The sequence below is a fragment of the Arachis ipaensis genome, chromosome B6 (genome assembly GCF_059453495.1).
Source record: "Arachis ipaensis isolate K30076 ecotype BB chromosome B6, ASM5945349v1, whole genome shotgun sequence".
Taxonomy (NCBI): Eukaryota; Viridiplantae; Streptophyta; class Magnoliopsida; order Fabales; family Fabaceae; genus Arachis; species Arachis ipaensis.
In genome coordinates, this window is record NC_142441.1 from 134,989,780 (window position 1) to 135,015,498 (window position 25,719).

General features: G+C 37.1%; 2 protein-coding genes and 1 non-coding gene across 3 annotated transcripts; 1 reads left to right on the plus strand and 2 right to left on the minus strand.

Moving 5' to 3' along the window:
* The first annotated feature begins 6,194 nt into the window (after positions 1–6,194).
* Positions 6,195–6,298, plus strand: LOC148562834 (small nucleolar RNA R71). Its single transcript, XR_015888265.1, has one exon. It is a non-coding gene; the product is annotated as a small nucleolar RNA R71 (small nucleolar RNA).
* Positions 6,299–13,140: 6,842 nt separating this feature from the next.
* LOC107612586 (uncharacterized) lies at positions 13,141–15,768 on the minus strand. The gene has a single exon (XM_088491019.1). It carries the CDS (start codon positions 15,766–15,768, stop codon positions 13,141–13,143), a length of 2,628 nt encoding a protein of 875 aa, XP_088347145.1.
* Positions 15,769–22,077: 6,309 nt separating this feature from the next.
* Positions 22,078–25,439, minus strand: LOC107605008 (Peroxidase superfamily protein). Its single transcript, XM_016306742.3, has 3 exons — positions 24,744–25,439; positions 23,546–23,737; positions 22,078–22,894 (listed from the first exon to the last, which is right to left on the minus strand). The coding sequence occupies exons 1-3, from the start codon at positions 24,945–24,947 to the stop codon at positions 22,319–22,321; spliced, it is 972 nt and encodes a 323-aa protein (XP_016162228.1). The 5' UTR covers positions 24,948–25,439; the 3' UTR covers positions 22,078–22,318.
* Positions 25,440–25,719: the final 280 nt, after the last annotated feature.

Here is a 25,719-nt window from a genome sequence, read left to right on the forward strand (position 1 = left end):
TCAGACTCTAGCCTTAGCGCCACAGAGACCTCACTTACCCACGGTCAACGGAATTTCATGTCACATATCCAAAGTTGCCCAGGTACTCTATTGGAATCCACAATGTAATCTCTAGTTTTGGTTCAACGCTATCTGGGTCAGGACTCGCATGGAGCCCATGTAGAACAAGGATGGTTGTCACAGGTCATCCTCAATTCATAAGGTGAAGAACGAGAATGCATAAGAAAATAGAATCAGACATATTGAACTAGAACAGTAATATTATTAATCCATAAAACTCAGCAGAGCTCCTAACCTTAACCTTAGGAGGTTAGTAACTCATAATATTCGAAAATACAAAATGGGGGAGGGAGAATAATGGTCGAGCCCTAAACAAGGGTGATCTTCTCCTATAAAGACTAATATGCTAACTAAGAATTACAGAAATAAGATAAACTAAGTTGATAGTGCAAAAATCCACTTCTGGGGTCCACTTGGTGAGTGTTTGGGCTGAGCTTGAGTGAAATTCACGAGCTAGTACCCCTTAGGGGCATTGAACGCTGGCTTGGGACTCCCTTTTGGGCGTTGGACGCCAGCTGCTCCCCTGTGGGCGCTGGACGCCAGGAATGGGGTTGCTGGCTGGCATTGAACACCAGTTTTAGGCCTTCATTTTCAAAGCAAAGTATAAACTATTATATATTTCTGGAAAGCCCTGGATGTTAGCTTTCCATAGCCATTGAGAGCGTGCCATTTGGATCTCTGTAGCTCCAGAAAAGATCCTTTGAGTGCACAGAGGTCAGATCTTAACAGCATCTGTAGTCCTTTCTCTGTCTCTGAATTAGACTTTTGCTCAAGCTCCTCAATTTCAGCCAGAAAATACCTGCAATTACCATAAAACATACAAACTCAAAGTAGAATCCAAAAATGTGAATTTTTCACTAAAACCTATGAAACATAATAAAACTTAAACAAAACATAATAAAAACTAGATGAAAATGATGCCAAAAAGCGTATAAAATATCCGCTCATCAGGGTACATTATCATTATCATTTTAGGCTTTTGCTATGGAACAAACCATTGAACACGTAATTCAGCTCACAGGTGCCTTTGTTTGCTTGACCAAAAGGTATTTGGTTCAGCTGTTCAAGGCTTGGTCAGATATGAAGCTATGTTAAAACTTGGAAGGCGAGGTCGGCGTCAATGGAGGAAGGGTTGAGGTTGGTGATGGAGAGGGAGAAGAAGGTGGAGAAGGAAGCGGGGGCAGAGGTGGTGGGGTGGCGAAAAGGGAGAGAATAGAAGAGTAAGAAATGGTTTGTTTAAGGGCAAAATTGTCCAAAAAATATCATTAAATGGACAAAAGAATGATTTTATAACATTTTGTAATATTGAAGATAATTTTAATAAGAAAAAAAGGTTAGGGACGATTTTGATTTTAGGGACAAAAAAAGTATTTAACCCTTTCAAATAAGATTCAAAAGTAGTTCTTAGGTTGAATTATATCTCACGTACTCAACTAGTTTTAGATAATCAAAACTTACAAGAAAGAATAATTTTCAAAAGTTTTCTAATCCGAATTATGTCACTTATTTAAATTAGAGCAATTGAAAATCATAAAGTGTCTCACACTCTTTGAAACACTATTCCTAGTTAAATAAAAAAGTCGTGAGAAAGTTTTCTAGCTAATTCCAATATTAAATTTTTCAAAATAATATTAGAATCCAAAATAGAGTTAGAATATTTTCCAATAGTTCTAATCCTTAGAGATGAAGAGTAAAAACTCAATCATGAAATAGATCAAAGAATAAACCTCAAATAAAGTAAAACACTTAGATTAAGAATCCATAAAAGAGATAAACAGATCTCCTAACCTTAACAAAGGAGATTAGTTACTCATGGTGTGGAGAAAACAATAACGATGAATTGAAATGGCTTCTGAAAGAGTGTTCACGTGTGTGTTTCTTATTCCTTATATATGCTAACCCTAAACCTAAGATTTAGAAATCAAAACTAAATCAAAAGAAAACAGAATCAAATCATGGGCTCGTGCAAGTTAAGCTAGAGGTGATTCTTTTCATAATTAACAACTAAAACTTGATATCATGGGCTTGTGCTTAACCTTGGATAATCAAATTAATTACTTGAAGTTTAGAGAGATTAGTGAAGGATTATGAAGACCATGGAGCTGGCCCATAAGTTGCGTTAAACGCATAGCTTGTCCGTTGAACATAGGGCCCAAAATTTAGGATCCTTTAGTCTCTATGTATGGTACGTTGGACGCATGAAGAGCCACGTTGAACGCATGAAAGATGAGTAGTCCCTGGAGGTACAATTGAAGGGTGCGTTGAACGTACAGGGGGCCATGTTGAACGCATGGCTCTGGCACGTTGGACGCATGCCCTGGCACATGGGATGCATGCTTTGGTGTGTTAGACGCACCATGAAGGTTGTGTTGGCTGGGCTGTGTTGGACACAGGGGCTGTGCGTTAGGCGCATGGTGAAGTGGAGGGAGGCTGCGTTAGACACAAGTGGTGGTGCGTTCAACACAGGGGGGTGCTTGGTCGTTGTCCTTGAGCTGGATACCTGGGCTGCGTTATACGCAGAGAATGGTGCGTTGAACGCACGAGTTGCTGTTTGGTCCAAGAGCCTCTTTGCTAGGTCCAGGAATCTCTCTGTTTGGTCCAGGAACCTCTCTGTTTGGTCCAAAAATCTCTATTTGTCTCTCTTAATCTTTGCTCTTGCTTAAAATCTTTCACAATTTTCTACACATACCAAAACTCAAAGCAACTCCAAGAAATATTTATTAAAGCATGAAAATCTCAATTATAATAAGGAAATCACTAACTTTATTCAAATAATTAATAAAGAAAATAACTAAAGATGCTCACACATTACAATATCAAACTTAAGATCTTGCTGTCCCCGAGAAAGAAAACAACTATGCACAAAAGATTCTCTTAATTGGAGTGGGTTGAAGAATTGCTTGTGATATTTCAGTGAGTGAAGTGATCAGCGGGATAAACTCCAAATTATGTGATCATGTATGGATTCCTGGGCTTCCTAAGCCTACAATTGAAAGTCTCAGAACTTAGGAATTTTATTCGAATGATATTATAGAGGTCTCTTTATAAGTTTTCACCTTGAAAATAGCTTTTCCCTTTCTTTCTCTTGTTGTGCTCATTATTTTCTTTTCTCAGCTATTTTTTTGGGTAATTGTACTTAGTTTTGACTCTAAATGTTCTATCTTAAGGCGACTTTTTAAGATGAGTTTTCAATCGACACTCTCGAACTAGTTGGTTCAAGGTATCGGGTGTTGAAGCACCCCTCGGATTTACTTACTCAAGCCTCTCTCATTGACACAGCAACACCACAAGCACTTAACTAGGAAAACAACTCTTTGAGTTTTGTTTTTTTTTAACCTTCCTAGTCATTGGTACTCAGAGCCTTGAGCCTTGCTCTTTGTTTTTCTTTCTCTTTTCTTTTCTTGCTGCTTATTGGTTTTATAAATTTTTGAGAACCTCCACAATATTTCTTTAAACTTCATTCTATGTCTTAGAGCTTCCATGCAGGTTTTCACAAACATGTAACCATATTACACAATCATATTTTCAGACCTCCACTTTTTTTAATCTTACTTGTCCCAAAATTAAAAAACAAAATTTCTTCAACATTTTCTATTCAAAAGCTCTTTGTTGAATGCTTAAAGATATTGGATACAAGTAATTTCAAAAGTAAGGTGAAATGAAGAGGAATGAATCATGATTATCAGCTAAGAAAAACAGATGTAAGATATAAGAAATAAAAGCTCAAAGATAGAGTTACTTCCTTCTTCATCATATTCTAGGCTTTGTTCTACATAGCCTCCAACACCTAACTTAGAGTAATTTTTTGTCCCCAAGCACAAGGAAAAACAGTGGTGATAGAATTATGAATAATCATGATTATCAAGTGAAAGCAAATAAGTGATACAAATTCTTATTCAAATAAACAAACAAAATTAAAGACAAAATAAAAGGTTACCATGGTTGGATTGCCTCCCAACAAACACTATTTTAATGTCACTAGCTTGATGGTTGGTACTTGCTAAGTTGGAGGTTGATCGTGATGCTTCAACTCCTCCCCCCTCACTGTGAATCTTCTCCCTTTTTCTTCATCTATAAGCTCAATGTGTTCAAAGGAGAGAATCTTGTTTACCGTGTAAGGGCCGTCACTTTTTGTTGAGTTCCCATGGAAGTAGTGGATATGAATGTAGCACCCTTTGTCCCCGTGAGAAGTCTCTTATGGGTATTTTCCTGTTCTTCCAATCTTTGGTCTTCTTCCTATGAACTTTCTTTCCTATATTTGATGATGCACACTCAACACCAAACTTAGGTTTGATATCAGGGGAAGTCTCGTTGATTTCCACAAAGGGAAGCTTGGGTTACAAACTCTTGTTAGCTTCTTTTGTGTCTTCAATTTGTTGCACCACTTCTGTTTCTTCTTTTTCCTTCAACCATGGAGGTGAAACTTCTAGAGGCATGTTAGTAGGAGATTCCTTCACATTTTGATCAATTGAATTAACCCTCATGCAATTCTCCTTTTCACTTGAATGATGCATGGTTTTGAAAACATGAAAAACTAAGTGTTCATCATGCACCTTCAACATTGATTCACCCTTTTTCACATCTATCAAGGCTTTTTCAGTAGCTAGAAATGACCTTTTTAGGATTATGGATGTATTTTTATCTTTTTCCATGTCAAGGATCACAAAATCTGCTGGGAGAAAAAACTTTTCCACCTTTATCAAGACATTCTCAACTACTTCATGTGCATATTTCATTGATTTGTCTGTCATTCGTAGAGCTATCTTTGTTGGTTTTACCTCCTTTATTTGTAGCCTCTTTACCTCAGACAAAGGCATTAGATTGATACTTTCTCGTAAATCACATAATGCTCTCTCAAAGGTGGTGCTCCCAATAGTGCATGGAATTCGACAACTCCCTGGATCCTTCATCTTTATTGAAAAATCTCTTTGAATTATGGCACTACATTTTTTGTTCATCACCATGGTTTCATTCCCTTTTAAAGACCCCTTTTTGGACAAAATCTCCTTTATAAATTTAGCATAAAGTGGCATTTGTTCTAAAGCTTCTATGAATGGAATGTTGATATGAAGCTTCTTGAACACCTCCAATAAGTTGGAGTATTGTCCATCAAGGTGTTGTTTCTTTAGCATTTGAGAGAAATAAATTCTTGGTTGATAAGATTTCACTGTTTTCTTCTCTGTTGGGGCAATAATTGGTACATGAGCCTCTTTTTATTTTCTTTCTCCTTCTTTGTAGCTCCTTCATCATGTACTTCATGGCTTGTGGCTTCTTTTCTCACGACTTTTCCACTTCTCAACATAATGGTCTTGCACTCCTCTCTTGGATTGAGTATTGTATCACTTGAAAAAGTGTTAGGTGGCCTCTCTGTGAGATGCTTAGCAATTTGTCCCATTTGTACTTCTAGATTTCTAATGGAGGCACCTTGATTTTGGAAGTTGGTTCTTGTCTCATCCATGAAGCTTTTAGTTTGTTGCATGAATGTGGAGGTGAATTGGGCTAGTGTGATAGTGGATTGGAATAGTTTTTCAATGGTGATTTCAAGGGAAGAAAATTTGATTTCAAGAGAAGAAAGCCTTTGGTAAATTTGTGGTTGTATGGGATGAGATTGTTGTTGACGAGGTGCATTGAATTTCTTTAGCTCTTGATTGCTCCAACCAAAATTTAGGTGGTTCTTTCATCCAGGATTATAAGTTTTTGAGAAGGAGTCATTATGTGGTGGCTTTGAGAAGTTTCCCATGTAATTTACTTGCTCCATGGATGCTTGTTCTTCGTTAAACAACCCATATTCTTCATTCCTGTGAGCTCCTCCACACAAGTTACAGACAACAACTTGTGTTTCCACTACAAATACTTGCATGCACTCTAATTGCTTTGTAAGCGAGGAGATTTGTTGGGAAATCATCTTATTTTGTGTCAAAAATGAATCCATGGTGCTCAACTCCATTACTCCTCTTTTCATGGTTCTCTCGGTGGAATATATATATTGGTTGTTAGCCACTATATCAATAAACTCAAGAGCTTCTTGTGGTGTTTTAAGATGCAAAGATTCCCCTGCTTAGTTGTCAAGTGAGTTCTTTGAGGCATAGGAGATTCCATCATAAAATGTTTGAAGTTAAAACCAATCGAAAAACATGTCATGAGAACACTTTCTCAACATCTCCTTGTATCTTTTCCAAGTTTCATAGAGGGACTCTCCATTCCTTTGGGTAAAGATTTAGATATCATGTCTCAATTTGACTATCTTTTGTAGTGGAAAGAATTTGGTCAAAAACTTATTAACCAAATTCACTTACGTTGCTATGCTTTCCAAGGGTTAAGTTTGAATCCATTGTTTAACTCTATCCCTTACAGATAATGAAAGAAGCCTCAACTTGATGGCTTCAGGAAAGATTCCATTGCTTTTAATAATATCACATATCAATAGAAAACTAGATATGAGTAAGTTTAGATCTTCTTAAGAGCTTTCACTGAATTAATTTTGTTGCATTAATTGAATGAGTTGGGACTTCAATTCAAAGTTATTTTTCTCCACATTAGGTCTCACTATGCTACTCCCACAACTATCACTTGTGGGGATAACAAAATCTCCAAGAGTCCTCCTAGCATTAGCATTTTTATTGTTATTTGCCAAGCTTTCTGGTTTATTTCTTAATTGCTGGAGTGTTGTTTCAATTTTAGGATCATTGAGGAGTGGTTCTTTGTCTTTGTTGTCCTACATGCTAAAAAATACACACACAAAAAAAATAAAGAGAAAACATGGAATTTTCAATATCACAGTGGAGGGAATTTCAGTGAGTAGCAAAAGAAAATAAAAAGATCTAATTTAGAGAATCAATTAATGTGGTAGTTGTTAATCTCAATTAATACCCGACAACGGTACCAGAAACTTGATGCAGAATTTTTTAAAATCACAACTCGGTAAGTGCACCGAATCGTATCAAATAATACCACGACGAGTGGGTTATCGTTTCCACGAGGATTAATGGACTAAACAACAATGATTAATTAATTATTCTAATTAGATAAATTAAAACAGAGGAGTGAGGAATCACGCGTTCAAATAGAGGACAATAAAAAGGTAAAGTAGTGAATGAAAACAATGATGATGAGAATGTTAAGGTTTCAGAGATTTTCACTCTTTAGAAAAATAATCCTTATGTTTATTTATTTGAGGCATACAAAGATCAATCACGACAAAATCATATATAACTGAATTTCAATTTCTTGACAACTCAATTTCTCCTTAATTAATTAATCGCCAATTCATTGGTCAACTAATTAAAAAAAGAGGTTGATCACAAATCTGATTTAGTTTTAAATAAGATTCAAAAGTAGTTCTTAAATTGAATTTTATGTCACGTATCCAACTAGTCCTAGGCAATATGTCACTTATTTAAACTAGAGCCATTGAAAATTATAAAGTGTAATATACTATTTGAAATATTATTTCTATTTAAATCAAAAAGTTGTGAGAAAGAGTTTTCAAGCTAATTCTAATATTAAATTTTTTAAAGCAATATTATAATCCAAAACAGAATTAGAATGTTTTCAACAGTTTTAATTTTTAGGGATGAAGAGCAAAAACTCCATTATAAAAGATCAAAATATAAACTTTAAATAAAGTAAAACACTTAGATTAATAATCTATAAATTTTTTTAAAATATTTGTTGTCTGTGTATATAGATACTGAATAACTCATGTTTAATAAGATTAATTTAAATTGTATGAAGTAAAAATACATGTTAACATATTTCTTTATTTGACTGATTCTATTAGATAATATCTCAAGTGATACAAACTCAAAGTAGTATTAGAAAATGTTCAAATTTAATTCGTTAATTTCGTTTACAATGATTGTGAGGATTATAGTATGTATATTTGAATGTACCTAATAACAATATTTTGTTGCGCCAAATTCAAAGTTACTTGTAGGAATCTTCAACTAATTGTAAGAAAGTTTATAAAACGAAGTAAAATAGTGATAAGAGTCTTTTCTATGACATATAACTAGATGTTAATTGTTTTAATTAGTGTTTTATATTTTTATTAAATAATAATAATTAATAAATTTACTAATTATGGAGGTAATAATTTTAATTGTTTTCTACATAATTTCTGAGATACGATAACAAAGATAATAAATAAGTTTTTTATTTTATAGTTAGGTCTAAAATAATCTATATAATTCTTCAAATAAAAAATTATATCGTAAAAAATTTTATAAAATAATATAATGATATAATATAGTATAATGAAACCTAATTCTAACAATGTATGAGAGAGAGAGAGAGAGAGAGAGAGAGAGAGAGAGAGAGAGAGAGAGAGAGAGAGAGAGAGAGAGAGAGAGAGAGAGAGAGAGAGAGAGAGAGAGAGAGAGAGAGAGAGAGAGAGAGAGAGAGAATTTTTTGATTAAATATAGAAAACAGAATCAATTTTTTGTCAATTTAATTCTGAGAAATGACATTTAAACAAAAAATTAACATATAAATACAAAAATAATACATTGACACTTAAACAAAGTTTAACTCATATAAATTCTATTTCGAAAAATATTTCTTTTCGTCCAATTAAATTTTACATTCATTTATATAAGTTAAAAAAATAAAATTATAAAAAATTAGAATAAATCCAAATATTTGTAATAATTCTTTTTAATATTATTAAATATTAATTGACTTCACAACTTATAATTTAATTTCTAAAATTAAAGAATCTACCAAAAGATATATGTACGTTATTTGTTTTATAACATATATAAAATATATCAAAATATAATAATATTTTAATAAACATAGTTAATGATAAAGAAATAATAGGATATTTTTTTTATAAAATAATTTAATAGTCATACTAAATTTATTAATTAAAGAATAATACTAATGGATATTATTGATCAAATTTATTATTAATATTAATTAGAAGGTAATATTAGTAGAGACTTTTAAATAAATAGAGACAACTAAAAATAATTTTTAAATTTAGAAAAATTACAACATATAGAAAAGACTATGTGGCAATCGAGTAATAGATGATATGTTAATTTTTAGGGCAAAAAACCCATATATACCAAGGAGAGATCAAAATTACCGAAATCAGCCAAACCAGAAATTCATACCTGAATCAACCAGGACGAATTATTATATAATTCGAATCAATAAGATTCGAATTATACTCTCAAGTAATTCGAATTGATATAATTCGAATTATCTCTATGCAACAAATGAACGTAATTCGAATCAATATGATTCGAATTATAGTCATCCAAAAAATCATGTAATTCGAATCAATACGTTTCGAATTTACATAACCTATTTTGAATTTAGTTAACTCGAATTACTAGGAGAAGTTTATGATAGAGAGGTTCGAATCAAGTTGATTCGAATTAGGGTTAAAACCGATTTCCATAGTAATTCGAATCAAGTTGATTCGAATTACAACTGTTTCGGCTATAAAAGGAGTTCGAACCAAGTTCATTCGAATCAGTTTGTCTTTCTCTAACCCCACCAAATCCCAGAGAAAACGACCAACCTTTCGTACGAGTAAGAGGAGATCGCCTTTTTTTGTCGATGGGGGACGATCCGGGAAGGCTTTATCGTTTGGATGGAGTTGCGCATATCGCCGGTGTCATCAACGACGAGGTTAGTGGTTTATGGTTTAGCGTTTTATGATAACGGTATTTGTTAATGGTTTTTGATAATGGTTTATGTTACTGTTAGTGGTTTAGGATAGTGGTTTAGGAGAGTGGTGCAGGCTAGTGGTTTATTGTTAATGGTTTTTTATAGCGGTTTATTTTAGTGTTAGCGGTTTAAGCAAGCGGTTTAGGCTATTGGTTTTTGTTAGTGGTATTTGAAATTGGTTTTTTTAAGCGGTTTGTGCTAATTGTTTTGGATAGTGGTTTTAGTGATGGTTAGCGGTTTAGGGGGTTTTTTGAGTTGGTGGTGTATGGTAGTGGGTTTTTTTAATGGTTTTTTATAGCGGTTTATTTTAGTGTTAGCGGTTTAAGCAAGCGGTTTAGGCCAGTGGTTTTTGTTAGTGGTATTTGAAATTGGTTTTCTTAAGGGGTTTGTGCAAATTGTTTTGGATAGTGGTTTTTGTGATGGTTAGCGGTTTAGGGGGTGGTCTGAGTTGGTGGTGTATGGTAGTGGGTTTTGTTAATGGTTTTTTATAGCGGTTTATTTTAGTGTTAGCGGTTTAACTAAGCGGTTTAGCGGTTTAGTGGTTAATGGTAGTGGTTTATGATAAATGTGATCATGCATCTGTTTTTGTTAATGGTATTTGCACTAGGTTTGAGTGAGCGGTTTCTGTATAAAATGTTGGTCGTTTGTTTCATTTATCTTTTACACATGACGTTTTATTTTCTGGTTCCTTATGAAACATATTGTTTATGTTAGTGGGTTGTGCATCTCTTCTAATTATGCAGTTTATGTACTGGCCAGCCTCGTCGTTGCATATCCAGCGTTAGGCGGCAGCAGGGGATGCGTCTTGATGAGAGGTACGTTCCGTACCTGCAGATGGCCGGATTGTACCATTTTGCGAGACTGAATGACAGATGGTTCCGACTAGACGAGCCCCTAGTCAGCGCATTCGTCGAGAGGTGGCGGCCTGAGACGCACACCTTCCACATGCCTTTCGGAGAGTGCACCATCACTCTTCAGGACGTCGCATACCAGCTGGGGTTGCCAGTGGACGGAGATTACGTTAGTGGTTGCCTGACAGACTTTCACCTTTATATTGAGGGTGGGAGACCTGCTTGGCAGTGGTTCCATGAGTTGCTCGGTGTTTTACCTCCCGAAAACCAGGTGCAGAAATTCGCAGTCAACTGCACCTGGTTTCAGGAGACATTTGCAGAGTGTCCAGACGGGGCTGATGAGGAGACAGTTAGGCGCTTTGTCCGGGCCTATATCATGATGTTATTGGGCACGCAGCTCTTTGCCGACAAGTCCGGCAATCGTATACACATCAGATGGCTACCTTATGTTGCTCGGCTTGAGGAGATGGGTCGCTACAGTTGGGGGTCGGCGGCACTTGCATGGTTGTACAGGTGCATGTGCCGAGTCGCCAACAGACATGTGGTGAAGTTAGCTGGCCCTTTACAGTTACTACAGTCTTGGATATTCTGGAGGTTTCCCACTCTTAGACCATCTGGGTATGATGAGATTAGCTGGCCCCTTGCCTCGAGGTACCGTTGTTGTTTTGTATTATATATTCTTCTCGTATTTATTTTCGATTATGAAACCAATTTTAATGTTTCTCGTACGCAGATGGTCTGGTTACAATCCTGGGATTAGCAACAAGGGACCTCGGGTACAGATGGCTCGCCTGAAGATCGACTTGTTACAGCCTCGGCAGGTAAGTACGCAGAACATGTGTATTTCAAGTCATTGTTTCAGTTTATATTGTCCAACCCTTTTAATTTTTATTTTTCCAGTTCATATGGATGCCCTATAGCGCACTAGACGTCATCCAGGTTGTACATCCGGAGGTCTTGGAGCCTCGGCATACGATGTTATGGCGGTGCAGGACGTCCCTGATTTACTTTGCGGTTGTGGAGTGGCATCAGGTTGATAGAGTTTTACCTCAGTTTGGCGGCGTTCAGCCTATACCGTCTCCCGCCTTGAACATCGACTTCTTGATGTCGAAGGATGGGAGAGGAGGTGACCGTTGGTTCCCGGCACAGTACGCTGACTGGCACGTTCACTGGCAGGAGCGTGCGGAGCACATTCTACAGTTTGACATCGTCCCCGACCCCGGTCCGTCACACGATTTCTTGACATGGTGGTATCAGCACGGAAAGAGGTTTCTGTCGCCGGAGATGTTATTGGGGGATCCGAGAGGTATTCCTATTCCAGATGAGGCTACGCAGAGGGGTTCAGGTCGACTTCCAGATATGGACCGGGTCGAGGACGTTCCCGACAGACGTCGTATTGAGCGGAGAGCTCGAGTTGGGACACGTCGTAGCCAGCGGGAGTGGATCGGGGCGGATCTTGCTATGGATGACGTCGAACCCCCAGTTAGGGGTGGCGGGAGAGTTCGTGGTCGTGGAGGCAGGAGGAGAGTGGGTGCTGCTAGAGAGGGTGCCCAGATGCCTATGGGAGGTGATGTTGCGGGGGTTGATAGGGCCCATCGGGGCGGACATGAGGGTGGGTCGCGTGGATCTGGTATGGGAGATCCGACGACTCACACTGATGCTGGGCTTGGTGGTGGAGGTCTTGGAGATTACTTCGTAGGTGTTCCCGGTGATGATCATACCCTCCAGGAGAGTACTCCATGGGTGAGTCCGAGCTCGATGTTTGGAGACTTGCTTGCTAGTGATGGCATTGTGGCCGAGTTTGGTGGACCGCATTTCCTTGACGATATCCGGACCATCATGCAGGAGGATGAGGCAGCAGCCGGACGGGTTCAGACGACAGGGACACAGCCACCCCTGGATGTAGATCTGAACGAGCCTGCCACGGTAGCTCCCCCGCATCCTTTTGCCATGGGTGGGACCCCAGCATCGGCCCAGACTGTTGGGTCACATTCAGTTGCCGGCCCGTCATCATCCAGACCCGTGCATGCTGCGCGTGTGACCCCGATACAGCCAGTTCCGGATGACAGCGACGAGTCTATTGAGGATGAGGAGCCACTTATACGGAGGAGTTTCCGGACACGGGTGCCACGCCGTTGCGGCACTGGATCGCACCTATTTAGATGATTTATGGATAGTGGTGTATGTCATGTTGTTATATTTATATTGTCTACCTTATTGGTTGGTTATCTTTGTTATGGTATGTACGTTGTAGTTATGTTATTTGATGTTATGGTATGTACTTTGTTGTTTTGTTATGTCATATACTATGATGTATTCCACTTTTCTGTTATGATATATAGTTTCATGTTATGTTATTCATTATGATTCATCCCTCGCGGTAATGTTGTTTGTTTTAGAAACTAATTTCAATCATTTAAAACATATTCAGCAGAAATATTTGGTACGAATAACAAGTTTCATTACTAATAGGAAACAACTTAGTACAAAGGAGCACAATGGTTGCTAACTTACGTAGAAGACAAGTGCTAATAGATTAAGAAATCTCCTATTGATTTCCAGCAGTCCCGCTGGGGCCTGCGCCTTGTGGACAACTACGCCTGGTGTGACCTGGCTGCCTGCAGAGGCCACATCTCTTTGGCCGGTTCGGATCTGCTTCATCCATGTTGGTGCGGATTCTTGTGGATCTTGGACGACCCTCCCGCGCACGCCTCATATTCGGATCCGGTATAACGGTTGGCCCTGCATAAGGTGGCCAGAAACCCTCTGGAATGGGAGGTGTAAATCCCATCTGATAGACACCGAAAACGGAACTCAGGCGATAGACCTCGTGGACGTAGGGCTGCCATGTAAGTCGTGAATAAGCACAACATGCCAGTGCGTGTGGACAGGGAAAATGAAGTGCTTGGAAGTATCCACAATCACAAGTCTTAGAACCTAATGAGACCCTGTACGTACCAAGGGAGAATGAACCTGTCGGAGTCGTCTCAGCAACGGTGTATTCCGAGTTATCCCTGTCGTAAACAGTCACCGTGAAGCACCTGGCTGTCTTCAGGTTGGCCTCGATACACTTTACTAGGTATTGACTGAATTGTTGTCCAGTACCCATCTGAGCCTCGGCCTCCCTTCCCTTACGGACAAATAGCTCAGCTAGCCTTCCGTATGTGGCCTTCACCAGCGAGCAAACAGGGAGGTTTCTTACCCCCTTCAGGATTGAGTTGACACATTCAGAAATATTGGTCGTCATGTGCCCGAATTTCCGACCCGCATCACAGTACTGTGTCCACAACGAATACTCGATTCGGTTCGCCCAGTCACACATTGCCGGATTCTCAGAGCGCAGAATGTCAAACCAGTAGTCGAACTCCACTTCAGTCTTCGCATATGCGGCGTTAACAAGAAGCCTCCGGGCATCTTTTCCCTTGAACGTCAATGCAAAGTTCGATGCAACGTGTCGAATGCAGAACGCCCGGTACGCAGCTGGGGGTAGCCATCCCCCATCCGGAGCCTCGAGTGCTGCCTTTATGCCATTATGCCTATCTGAAATAACTAACAGACCCGGCTGAGGTGTCACGTGCTCACGGAGGTGGGAAAGAAAGAAAGACCATGACTCAGCATTCTCACCCTCGACCAGTGCAAATGCCACGGGGAGGATGTTCGAGTTTCCGTCCTGTGCAATGGCGACTAGCAGTGTTCCCCCATACTTCCCATATAGATGGGTACCATCAATACTCACCAGAGGCTTGCAATGACGGAATGCCTGGATACAAGGGGGGAAAGTCCAGAACAGCCTATGAAAATAAACCTGAGACTCGTCAACCTGTCCCCCAACTCGAACAGGGCAAGTCCTGAGGACGGCTACAGTGCCAGGCATCGTCAGCTGAACTCCTAAAACCCACCTAGGGAGCTCGTTGTACGACTCGTCCCAGTCCCCATATATGACGGCAACGGCCTTCTGCTTCGCCATCCATACCCTCCTGTACGTTGGCCTGAACCCAAATTGTGCGGCCGTGGCATTTTGAAGCACCTTGATGTTCACAGCTGCATCAGCCATAACCATCGGCATAATGAAGGTGGATATCACATGGTAGTCCAGACTCCTGTGGTCGCTGGAGATGGAGCTGGCGAGACATGTATGAGGACCGTTGTATCGCTTCACTTCCCAGATACCCTTCCGCTGTCGGAGACTCATCCGAATGAGCCATGTGCACCCATTCCCAAACTCAGAACACTTTCCCACATACCTCCGATAGTCAGACTCAACGACCTTGTACTGGACCCCTCGGCGGATACTGTACGTCTTCACATTGAACAGCGCCTCATCTTTATCCTGAAATTGTTGGCCAACCTGAAACTCGTTCACACCGGCAGACCCCTCGGTATCTCTAGCGCCAAATCCTGAGGGCAGCAGAGCATTTTCGTCCTGCCGCATGGCAACCAGGTCCAACGAGGAAAAATGGGGTGGATACTGCTGTGTGCCAGAACTAGATCCACCTGTAGCCCTTCTCGGAACAGTAGTTCCAACATCATCGCCGCTTTCATCAGCGATCAAATCCGGCTCCACGTCATCGTCATCTGGATCATCAAACAAACCATCACCAACACCAGCCGGTGTGGGACAATGTACCTCGGTGGGAATATGTTCCCCATGCCGAACCTCATCTCCAACATTCCCGCCCAGATCGACGGCAAACGAAGGGGACGCAACAGGCTGCATTGGTGGCTCATACACAGGAGCAGAGGACGAAGCAACAGCAGGTCTCGAGCTCGACCCGGCAACTGCGGCTATAGTATTCGCATTCCGGTTTGAACCACCCGAGCTAGATACCACATCAACCAACTTAGCCAACAACTCTGGTGTCCTTACCTCGGGAAACTGCCTACGACAAAGAAACATAACCTGCAAGTCCTCGTTACTGCCGATTGTGGAACAATCAAACTTCACGGTGTCATGGAGCACCGCTGTTGGAATGCGGTAGAAAAACTTCTTGACCCTTTTAACTCCTTCGAGACCAAGCTTATCCAGCACATAGCTAACAAGAGCATCGTAGGTGGTTGTTGGCGTCACGATAATACATAGTGGATCCTTATCAGTGAACTTCACCCCGGATCGAGTTTTTCTCTTAATCGACCCTCTATAATGTACCAACACTAGGAAACTCTCCTCACTAGCCATCTCCCCACTTTGTTCACAGCATCATGAGTTCACAGCATATATATATAGCCCTGGTTCGTGCTATATATATATAATTCGAAACAATTTGTTTCGAATTATCACAACCTAGCCTAGTAATTCGAACTAACTAAACTCGAATTTGTTACTTATAATTCGAAACAATTTGTTTCGAATTATGTTGAAACACAAACTAACCTAGTAATTCGAATTAACAAGACTCGAATTCTTCATATATATTTCGACACAAGTTCATTCGAATTACCTTATGTTCTTACCTTCATAGTAATTCGAATCATATTGATTCGAATTACTTTAACTCTTGCATGCATATAATTCGAATGAAATCAATTCGAATTACTTGAGATCATAATTCGAATCTTATTGATTCGAATTACATAATAATTGGTCCTGGTGGATACAGGTGAAGATTTTTGATTTGGCGGATTTAGGTAATTTCGAATGCTCCTTGGTTTATTTGGGTTTTTTGCCCTAATTTTTATTTACAGACAAATTTATGTATCAATGAATAATAATAAAAAAGAAAACACTGTCTAATATAGGATACAATAAAAATAAACATTAATAAATTAAAAAATAACAAAAAATAACTTAAATTTTTAAATATAAAATCTAAAAAAACAATTTTTCATAGAGATCAACAGTTTTTGATTTATAATTTTTTTTTTGTTTAAATTAAATACGATTGAAAAAATAAATAAAACTAATAACATTTTTTTTCCAAAGATAATAGGTTATATTTCATTAATTATTAAAAAATGAAATACAAAGATGTCCAAAAGTAGAACAGCATAATAAAAGGTGGGAATTTCCCAAAGACACTACACTGAAGGTATTCATCCAACGGTGCATGGTCGAAAAACGAAGAAAAATCTTAAAGAAGAAATAATGATAAATCAAATTGAATGCAACTAAGAGCTTGTCTCATGGAGATGACGACCTAAACTGGGAGTTCTTTGGATTTCACGGAGCAACTTGACAGAGCTTGCTAGAATGGCAGACGGCATAGAAGTAGAACCTTCAAAAATCAACTGGTTGCGAGCTTTCCAGCAGTTCCAGCAAATGATGGCAAGCAATTGAGGATTACGGTCAGCATTCTTCAACGGGTTAAGTATCTCTGTTGATGCAGTCCACCATGTCCAAAAGTCGTTAGAACTCTGAGGGGGAAGACAATCACGAAGATAACTCTGAGACCACACGTCTTTAATTCTAGAGCAATCGATCAAACAATGAGTGACTGTTTCCGTTGCTTCATGACAGCAAGGGCATATTGGTGATATAGATGGGATGCGGTGATGAATCTGAGCAAGCACCGGAAGTCGGCCATGGAGAGCTTTCCAGATAAATAGCTTAATTTTGTGAGGCAAGTTCAACTTCCATAGATCAATCCACGGCTTTTTCTGCTGCATATAATTAGGGCAAAGCTCCAGAGGCGGATGGTAAAATAAATAGCCAATTCTGTAACCTGAAGCTGTATCATATTGCTTGGATTTGTTCAAATCCCATTGCAATTTGTCCCTACTCTGCTGAATTTTAACTGACAAAATCCTGTTTGCAACGTCTTGGGGAAATAATTCTTGAATGAGATTCTGATTCCAATTTCTATCTTCAGTAATTAGATCTTTAACCCTTGGAACCAACTCAGAAATAGCCTGTCTATTTGGCATGTCAGAAATCATTAAAGGATACGGAGGAGGCAGCCAAGGATCCTCAAAGGTTCGGATATTCTCACCAGTACCCACAGCCTAATTAAGACCTTTTTCAACAATCTTTCGGCCTTCCAGTATGCTCCTCCATCCCCAAGAAGCTAAGACTCCAATTTCTGCCGTTATAGCATTACCATTGCTAAAGTATTTACCTCTTAAGATTTTGGATAATAAGGAAGTAGGCTGTGTTACAAGTCGCCAAAACTGTTTGCCTAAAAGCGCCAGATTTTGGATTCTGAGATCTTTAAATCCAAGGCCTCCTTCTTTTCGTGGGCAGGTCATAGTGTCCCAGCTAATCCAAGCCATCCTCCTTTCAGAACCTTTTTGTCCCCACCAGAATTGAGAAAGTAGAGAGTGAATTTCTGAAATTAAATTATCAGGCAACTTGAAGCAAGACAATGTATAAATAGGAATAGCTTCTCCCACTGCCTTAAGCAATACGTGTCTACCACCTGACGAAAGAAGATTGCGCTTCCACCCTTGGATTTTTTTCCGAACCTTTTCTTTGATCATACTAAAAGAAGCCTTTTTCGATTTAGAGACTGTAGAAGGCAAACCAAGGTATTTATCCTGAGCCCCAATATGATTAATATTCATAGAGTTAGCCAGTAGTGTACGAGTAGTGGACGGAGTGTTGTGGCTAAAGAATACAGCAGATTTATTAAGATTTACCCTCTGGCCACTGATGCTTTCATAAGAATTCAATAAATGCAGGATATTTAAACATGCTTCAGGATTAGCCTTACAGAATAAAATAGAATCATCAGCAAACAGAAGATGGTTGACCTTGAGACATCGCCTATGTATCTGAAGACCCTGAATTAGTCTATTTTGTTCTGCCTTGTGTAGCAAGAAGGAGAGACCTTCTGCACAAAAAAGAAAAAGATAGGGGGATAGAGGATCTCCTTGTTGAATACCTCTATTTGGTTTGAAGAAACCATAAGGTTGTCCTTCCACAATAACAAAATAAGAAACGGTTGTCACTAATTCTCGAATCCACATGATCCATCGGGAGTCAAAACCAAACTTCTCCAATATAAACCAAAGAAAGTGCCATTCCACCCTATCATATGCCTTACTCATATCTAATTTTAGCGCCATTTCATTTTCGAGACCCCTTTTTTTGTTCTTCAAGTAATGCATACACTCATGAGCAATTAGGATATTATCAGAGATTAATCTGCCTTTAATAAAAGCACTCTGCGTAGGGCTAATTAGTCTATTCATCATACCCTGAAGCCTATGTACAAATACTTTGAAGATAATCTTGTAAAAGACTGAAGAGAGGCTTATTGGTCTTACCTGAGTCATATCTTTAGCATCAGAAATCTTGGGAATAAGACAGATCTGAGTGTGGTTAAAACCCTTCAAGATTCTGCCCCCAGAAAAGAAGCTCTTAACTGCTCGAAACACATCACCACTAAGTATGTTCCAGAAGCTTTGAAAAAATTTTGCTGTCATACCATCATCTCCTGGAGCACTTTGAGGATGAATGCTAAATGTTGCGCGTTTCACTTCCTCCATAGTCATTGGTCTTTGAAGCCTACGGTTCATGTGAGCTGTGACCTTAGGTTCAAAATCAATAAACAGAGGTTCAGGGTTCTCATGACAAGTGGAGGAAAAGATGTCCTTGAAATAAGATTCAGCCACAGAAGCAATACCAGCATTTGAAGTAGCCACTTCACCATCACTGCCAGTTAGTTGCCAAATTCTATTCCTTTGAGTTCGATTTCTGAATTTCTGATGGAAGAAAGCTGTATTCTGATCACTAGATTTGAGCCATTTGACTCTAGACTTATCTTTCCAATAAGATTCCTCATTTTGCAATGCTTTTTCAAGTTTGTCCTCTATTTCTGAAATGATGTCGCCTCCATGAATTCCTGCTAAACGAAGTTCCTCTAATTCCGAATGTAGTAAATCAATCTCCACCTTCAAATTAGATCTATGTTCTTGCTGCCATCTGACAATCTTATGTCGACAACGCTATATTTTTTGAGCTAGGATATACATGGCCAAACCATCAATCTGTTCATGCCAAACCTCTCTAACAATCTGCCTTATTTCATCATTGGAACACCATCTTTCTTGGAATTTGAATCGGCGTTTAGATCTCTCAGTTCTCGGATTAGAGTCTAGGAGAAGAGGGGCATGATCCGAGCCTGATTCTGATAGTCTAAGAACCGTTGCATTGGGATAGAGTTGCTGCCAATCAACTCCTACCAGGAATCGGTCCAGTCTTTCCTGTATCAACTCATCACCCCTCCGTCTATTTGACCAAGTGAATGGTCTTCCGACCATACCAATATCAATCAGGGAATTATCATCAATAAAACTATTAAAGGTTTCAATAGAAGAAGGAGATTTAGCACCCCCACCTTCTTTCTCCAATTGATTAGAAATGGCATTAAAATCACCCATTAACACAACCTTACCATCGAACTGTCGGGTGACTGAAGTTAATTCAGAAAATTGAGCCATTCTATGTTGATTATTTGAACTGAGATAAACACCTAGAACACCATAGGGATCATTAGAACCAGCTGTCAGAACTGATGCCGCAATGAAAAATCTACCATGCTGTAAAATCTGAACAGTGCAACCATCCCTCCATGCCATTGCCAAACCCCCTGATAATCCATCCGGATCTACAATAAACCATTCCTTGAAACCACAAGATCTTAGTTTTCCTTCAACTTGTCGAGATTGATTTTTTGTTTCACAGATAAAACCAACCTCGGGGGAGTAGGATTTGCAAATCCCTTTAAGATTGTGGATTGTTAGGGGTCTCCCCAAACCCCGACAATTCCACGAGAGCAGTTTCATATTTCTTTGGGTGCCACTTGAAGGCTGGCACCCTCCACCATCATAGCAATTATATGAGGGTTCTGAGTCTCTGATTTGTTGCTCATGGTGTAGAGAAAATCAGAATTGGTATTCAATGATTTCAAAGAGACATAAGATATATGGAATGAGTGAATTAGAAAACGGAATGAATTAAAAGAGGAATGAATTGGGAGATAAAACGAAAATTAGGGAGCTAAGTGGAAAAGAAATTAAGAAAAGAAAGTAGAAGAAGATGGAAAAGAGTTTGACGAAAAAAAGACAAAGAAAGGTGTAACCATGAAGGCGGCGCAGTGAAACCCTAGCAGAGCGTCGGGCGCTAGATGAGGAGTACGTACTCCCACTAAACTAAAATTTGGAAAGATAGGAGACTCGAACCCGCAACCTCTTAAAAAACTAATAACATTTATTCTTAACTAATTCGTAAATTTTCATCTTTATTTTATCGCACACAACAAAAACAACGTATTAATTTTTTTTCTCTTTAGATATAACAATGTATTCTTTTTTTTTTCTTTTTTTTTTCTCTTTAGATATAACAATGTATTCATTTTTAATTATATTTAAGGGTTTATCCATACACCCATTTTTTTTAGAACTAATAAAAACAGAATGTTGATCCATCTTTCAAACAATTGAAGGCCCGTTATTGTTTTTGCAGCAACTATTGCCCAATCAACAAAATTATACGCCCAATAAAAGTGGTGACCCACATAAAACATAAGCCCATATCCATCCCTTCAAGCCAACAAGGAAGCCTCATGGCTCACAACTAAGGGGTGGAAAAATGTCAGACAGTCTGCCAGGTCTTGCATTTTAGTCTGTATTTGATCTGATTTGGCTTGGTATGTTATAAAATAAGGACAGACTTAGACTTTTGTAAAAGCTTTAATATGTTAATAGGTCAGATCCAAACTCACTAATTAGTTTTATTGGCCTGTCAGACCTATCTAAACCTGTTAAAATATAATTAAACATATAAATAATTTTTTATTATTAACAAAATTATAAAATATTTTAAATTTATTATATTTTATTATAAATATTTTTGTATATTTTAAATACTTTAAAAAATAAAAAATTCTTATAAATATTAAATATGGTATATTACATATAAATATTTTTATTAAAAAATAAATTTTTAAATAATATTTTAATTTTTATAAAAAAAAATTATCAAGTCTTTTAATAGGTTCTAAATCAGGCTGAATAAGAGGCGATACCTAGTACTTTATAAAGAGCCTATAGCAGGCTACAAGGCTACGGGTCATGCTCATGCCAATTAACTATATGACAGGCCAGTTAAGAGTAAACTCTAACTTGACTTGTTTCCATCTCTACTCACAATCAAAAAAAGTAGAGAAAATCGAGATTTTACGTGAAATCAAAAAAGTAAATTACATATATAAAACATAAAATCTTAACAAGATTTAAATCGTAAAATTGTCATACCTAATAAAAATTTGATAAAATCAATTCACTCGTTAAAAATCGTAATATTAAAAAATTTTAAAAGTTAAGATTCTAACTACTGTACTTCATCCGACTAACAGCAATTTCACAGCCATTGCCTCAACCTCTCTCTATACCAGCTTCATTTTTACCCTATAATTCATCTTTCTTCTCTAGACTTTTAATTTCGTGAGTAGCTTTGATTTCACTATCTCGTTGCCTAAGAGATTTGGATTTAGTCCAGAACAATATCATTCTTTTATATACATATATTTATTCGTGGAGCTCAAGATTAAAACAAAATAATTATTTAACTTGATTTAATGACCATACAGATTATTGCCCTATTATGGACAAAATCTAACAATAAAATTACAGAAGAAATAATTTTCAATAAATCATGTGCTTCTTTAAGCCCACACAAGAACCTAATTTTGGAGTAGGTAGCTAGTTCATTAATTTGTGACATACACCTAATAACCATATAAACTAAACTTTTCCCACTAACCAATTATAAATTATTTAACAACAGATCATGAATTGAATGTTGTACAGTCTCTTCTAATCTCTCCATCATTACCAGTCTTGACACCCACCCTTCCAAGCTTCCTCATGGCCGCAACAAAGGCCACAAAGAACTCATTCTGGTTATTCGCAAACTCAACAACCGTAGCCTGCGACTTCGGGTCCGTAAACAGAGTCTGGTCCGATCCCAACAGCCCTTGGCCGGAAACCAAGCTTTTGTAATACAAGTTGTCGAAAGCGAAGGATGTTTGGGGATCCAGAGCTATGACCACGCTTGGGTCAACGCTTTGAGGGCAATCTGATTTAAGTTGTTGTGCATAGCTTGGATCAAGGGTGGGGTCCACGTGGGACGAGGATTGGAAGGAGTACAAACGGTTTGAGAATTGGTTGCAGTGTGAGAAGCCAACGGTGTGTGCTCCTGAGAGCGCAATCATGTCGGTTTGGGTGAGGTTGTGTTTTGAGAACATTTTGTTTAGTTGGTTAAGGTTGAAACTTGCTTTCGGAAGGTTAGAGTCCACACTTGATGCCTTGGAAACAAGTCCATCTCTGCGTCCAAGTTCTACTCTGTATGAAGGGCCACCAAGCTGTGACAATTGCATGCATAAGAAATCTAAGATCTCTAATAAATAATTTTGACCTGGTAAAAATTTAGGTTCAATTATTTTCGGGTGAATTTGATAGTTAAAAAATTATTAGATAATTTGATATATTTAATTAAATTATTATTTAATAATTTAAAACTAATTTTATAATATTTATTACTTGAGAATTAAATTTTTTTTACTTATTTTTTAGGAGAACACTTATAGAATTATTTTTATGTGAAATTATTAATTAAAAATTATTAAATAATTAAATATTTTTTATTAAATTATTATTTAATTATTTTTAATTATTAATTTTATATAAAAAAATAGTACCTAAATTTTCGCTTATCTTTTAAATAAATTTTAAATGTTTAAAATTTATTGAATTTTATATTCTTAAATCAAATATTAATTATTTAATTCTTTTGATAATTAAAGACCATAACAAACGCTTAATTTTTAGGTGAAAATTTAGTTGTAATTAATTTTATGTGAAGTTGATATTTGAGAATCATTAAATAATTTAACTGATTTAACTAAATTTTCATTTAACGACGTTCAGTTATCAACTTTATGTGAAGTTAACTGGAAGTGAATTTTCACCTAACTTTTAACTATGAACTTTATAAGATAGTGAGTTTTGATTACCAAGCCTATAACATCTCTGGTAGCGAGTGCCAAAATGTCTGCGCAAGAAACAACGCCGGGACATGAGGCTTCAACGGCGGCTTTGGCCTTAATAACTGTATCAAAGCCATCTCCTGCCAGTGAGAGATTTTCTGAGGCATCCTTTTCTGCATCCCCATTTGCCGTCGCTATCATCACTGACGCATCACAACCCTGTGCATAAATAATCAATTCAATTTTAATTTGCCACCAATTGAGACAGATTGACTCAAATTAAGTACTTCGATTCTTTTCGATTATCTAGTTACTTGTAATACAATTTAACATAAATTTATCAAATCAGTTTTTTTATATTTACGAATAATTTAATGTGAAAATTGATTTATCTAATAAAATAAAAATTTAAAGACTGATTTAGTAATTAAAATTTATTAAAAATTAAAATATCTAATTGAAAATTTACTAATAAGAATTGATTTGAGGTATTATTATATATTCACTATACAAATTAAATAAACGATTATTGGATTGGTTTTTTTTTTTTTCTTCACGTTTCCAAATACAACCTGATAGTTGGCCAAAAGTTAATAACACGTATTTCTACTTTTTTTTAATACCTCTTATAGTCAACGAGTTTTAAATCTACTAGTCTAGGTTGGAACCTGGGAAGTATCCATAGCATATCATTTAACATATGACAAGCTTAAATATTTATAATTATATATTCATGTTCGCCTTTTGTGACTGCGGCTTAAATTATTTATAAAATTGTTATGTAAATGTACATTATAGTTGATAATTAGTAATTACACATAAATAAGGAATTAACTGTCTATTATATATTAGAGAAAGTGGATTTATTATTTATAAAAAAAAGAAAAGAAAAGTGAGAAGACACCACATACGCTATTGCAACGATATATATAGAGGATAAGAATAAGGCAAAAGAAGAAAAAACCTCCACCAACCATAGAAGTCAACAAAAACGAAACTATTTTAGATGTTCAACGTTAATAAATAAACAAAAAACAGAGCAAGCTAAGAAGCTGCTGTTAATTAGTTTCATTTCATGATCAAAAAATATATCAGAGGAAGGATAAAATTACATGAATGTATTGGTTTATTCTATTTCGGCAAACAAAAACACTTAAAGCATATATAAATACATTATTATATACCCTTTAGTGACATATAAAGAGGGGGAAAAAGAATAAGGTACCTGAACAAAGCAATCATGGAAGAACAAACGCAGAGTTGCTTGTCCTGTTGTGATAGTTTGATGAAACTTAGTGGTAACTGCCTGTGTCACAATTGATTCAACGTTTGGACAAGTTTGACCATAAAAATTCTCCACTAATTTCCCTTCTCCTTTAGACACACTAATCATGAACATAGCCACTAACACAACCCATATCTTCTTCATCTTCTCACTCTCTCTCTGGAATAATTAGCAATGTTAATAATTATAATTAATGTGTATATGTTGTGTACTTGTGTTATTATGTATTCACAACACTCCTATTTATATCTATGGACTATAGCAATAAGCTAAGGTAGATAATTGATGTCACTATGTATTAAAAAAAAAAAAAAAAAGAAAGTAATACATTAAAAAAAGGAGACTAGCTTAGGACAAATTTGATTAATACTCGGTTATTACATTCAAACCATGTGTGCCACACACACAGAGAACTTAGCTGGAAGCTACCCTAGTACAAGCCTATGGTCATTATAACTTGCAAAATTAAAATAAAATGTTGCTCTTCAAAGTTTACACACTCTAATAAGATAGTTTTATTATCTATAGGGTAAGTTTCAAGTTTGTACATATGAATGGGTCACAAAATTGGAAGTTGAGAGAGGGATTATTCAGATTCATGGCATTGGATGCTGCTTGGAAAATGCACTCACATTTAGAAATACATCCTATTTTAAATTATATATTTTGGTATGGAGAGATGGAAAATAATGTTAATATAAGGTACTAAGATTCTCTTTGTCTAAAATAGGAAATAGTATTTTAAATTTTGAATAAACATTTTTAATGATTTAAAAGTTTTTGTATTGGGTTAATAAGTCAAATTAATTATTCTTGAAAGATGAGATGTTTTTAAAATTTGTTAAAAAAATTTATCAATCAAATTGGTCTTTCAAATATTATAAATTAATTATGTTTATCTTTCAGTTACTCCATT

Excerpts from the sequence above, each read along its gene's own strand:
- LOC107605008 (XM_016306742.3), bottom strand. The coding sequence starts at position 24,947 with ATGAAGAAGATATGGGTTGTGTTAGTGGCTATGTTCATGATTAGTGTG. Across the intron at positions 23,738-24,743 it reads TCCATGATTGCTTTGTTCAG|GGTTGTGATGCGTCAGTGAT; the intron begins GTACCTTATTCT and ends ATTTATGCACAG. Across the intron at positions 22,895-23,545 it reads CCAGAGATGTTATAGGCTTG|CTTGGTGGCCCTTCATACAG; the intron begins GTAATCAAAACT and ends CAATTGTCACAG.
- LOC107612586 (XM_088491019.1), bottom strand. The coding sequence starts at position 15,768 with ATGGCTAGTGAGGAGAGTTTCCTAGTGTTGGTACATTATAGAGGGTCG.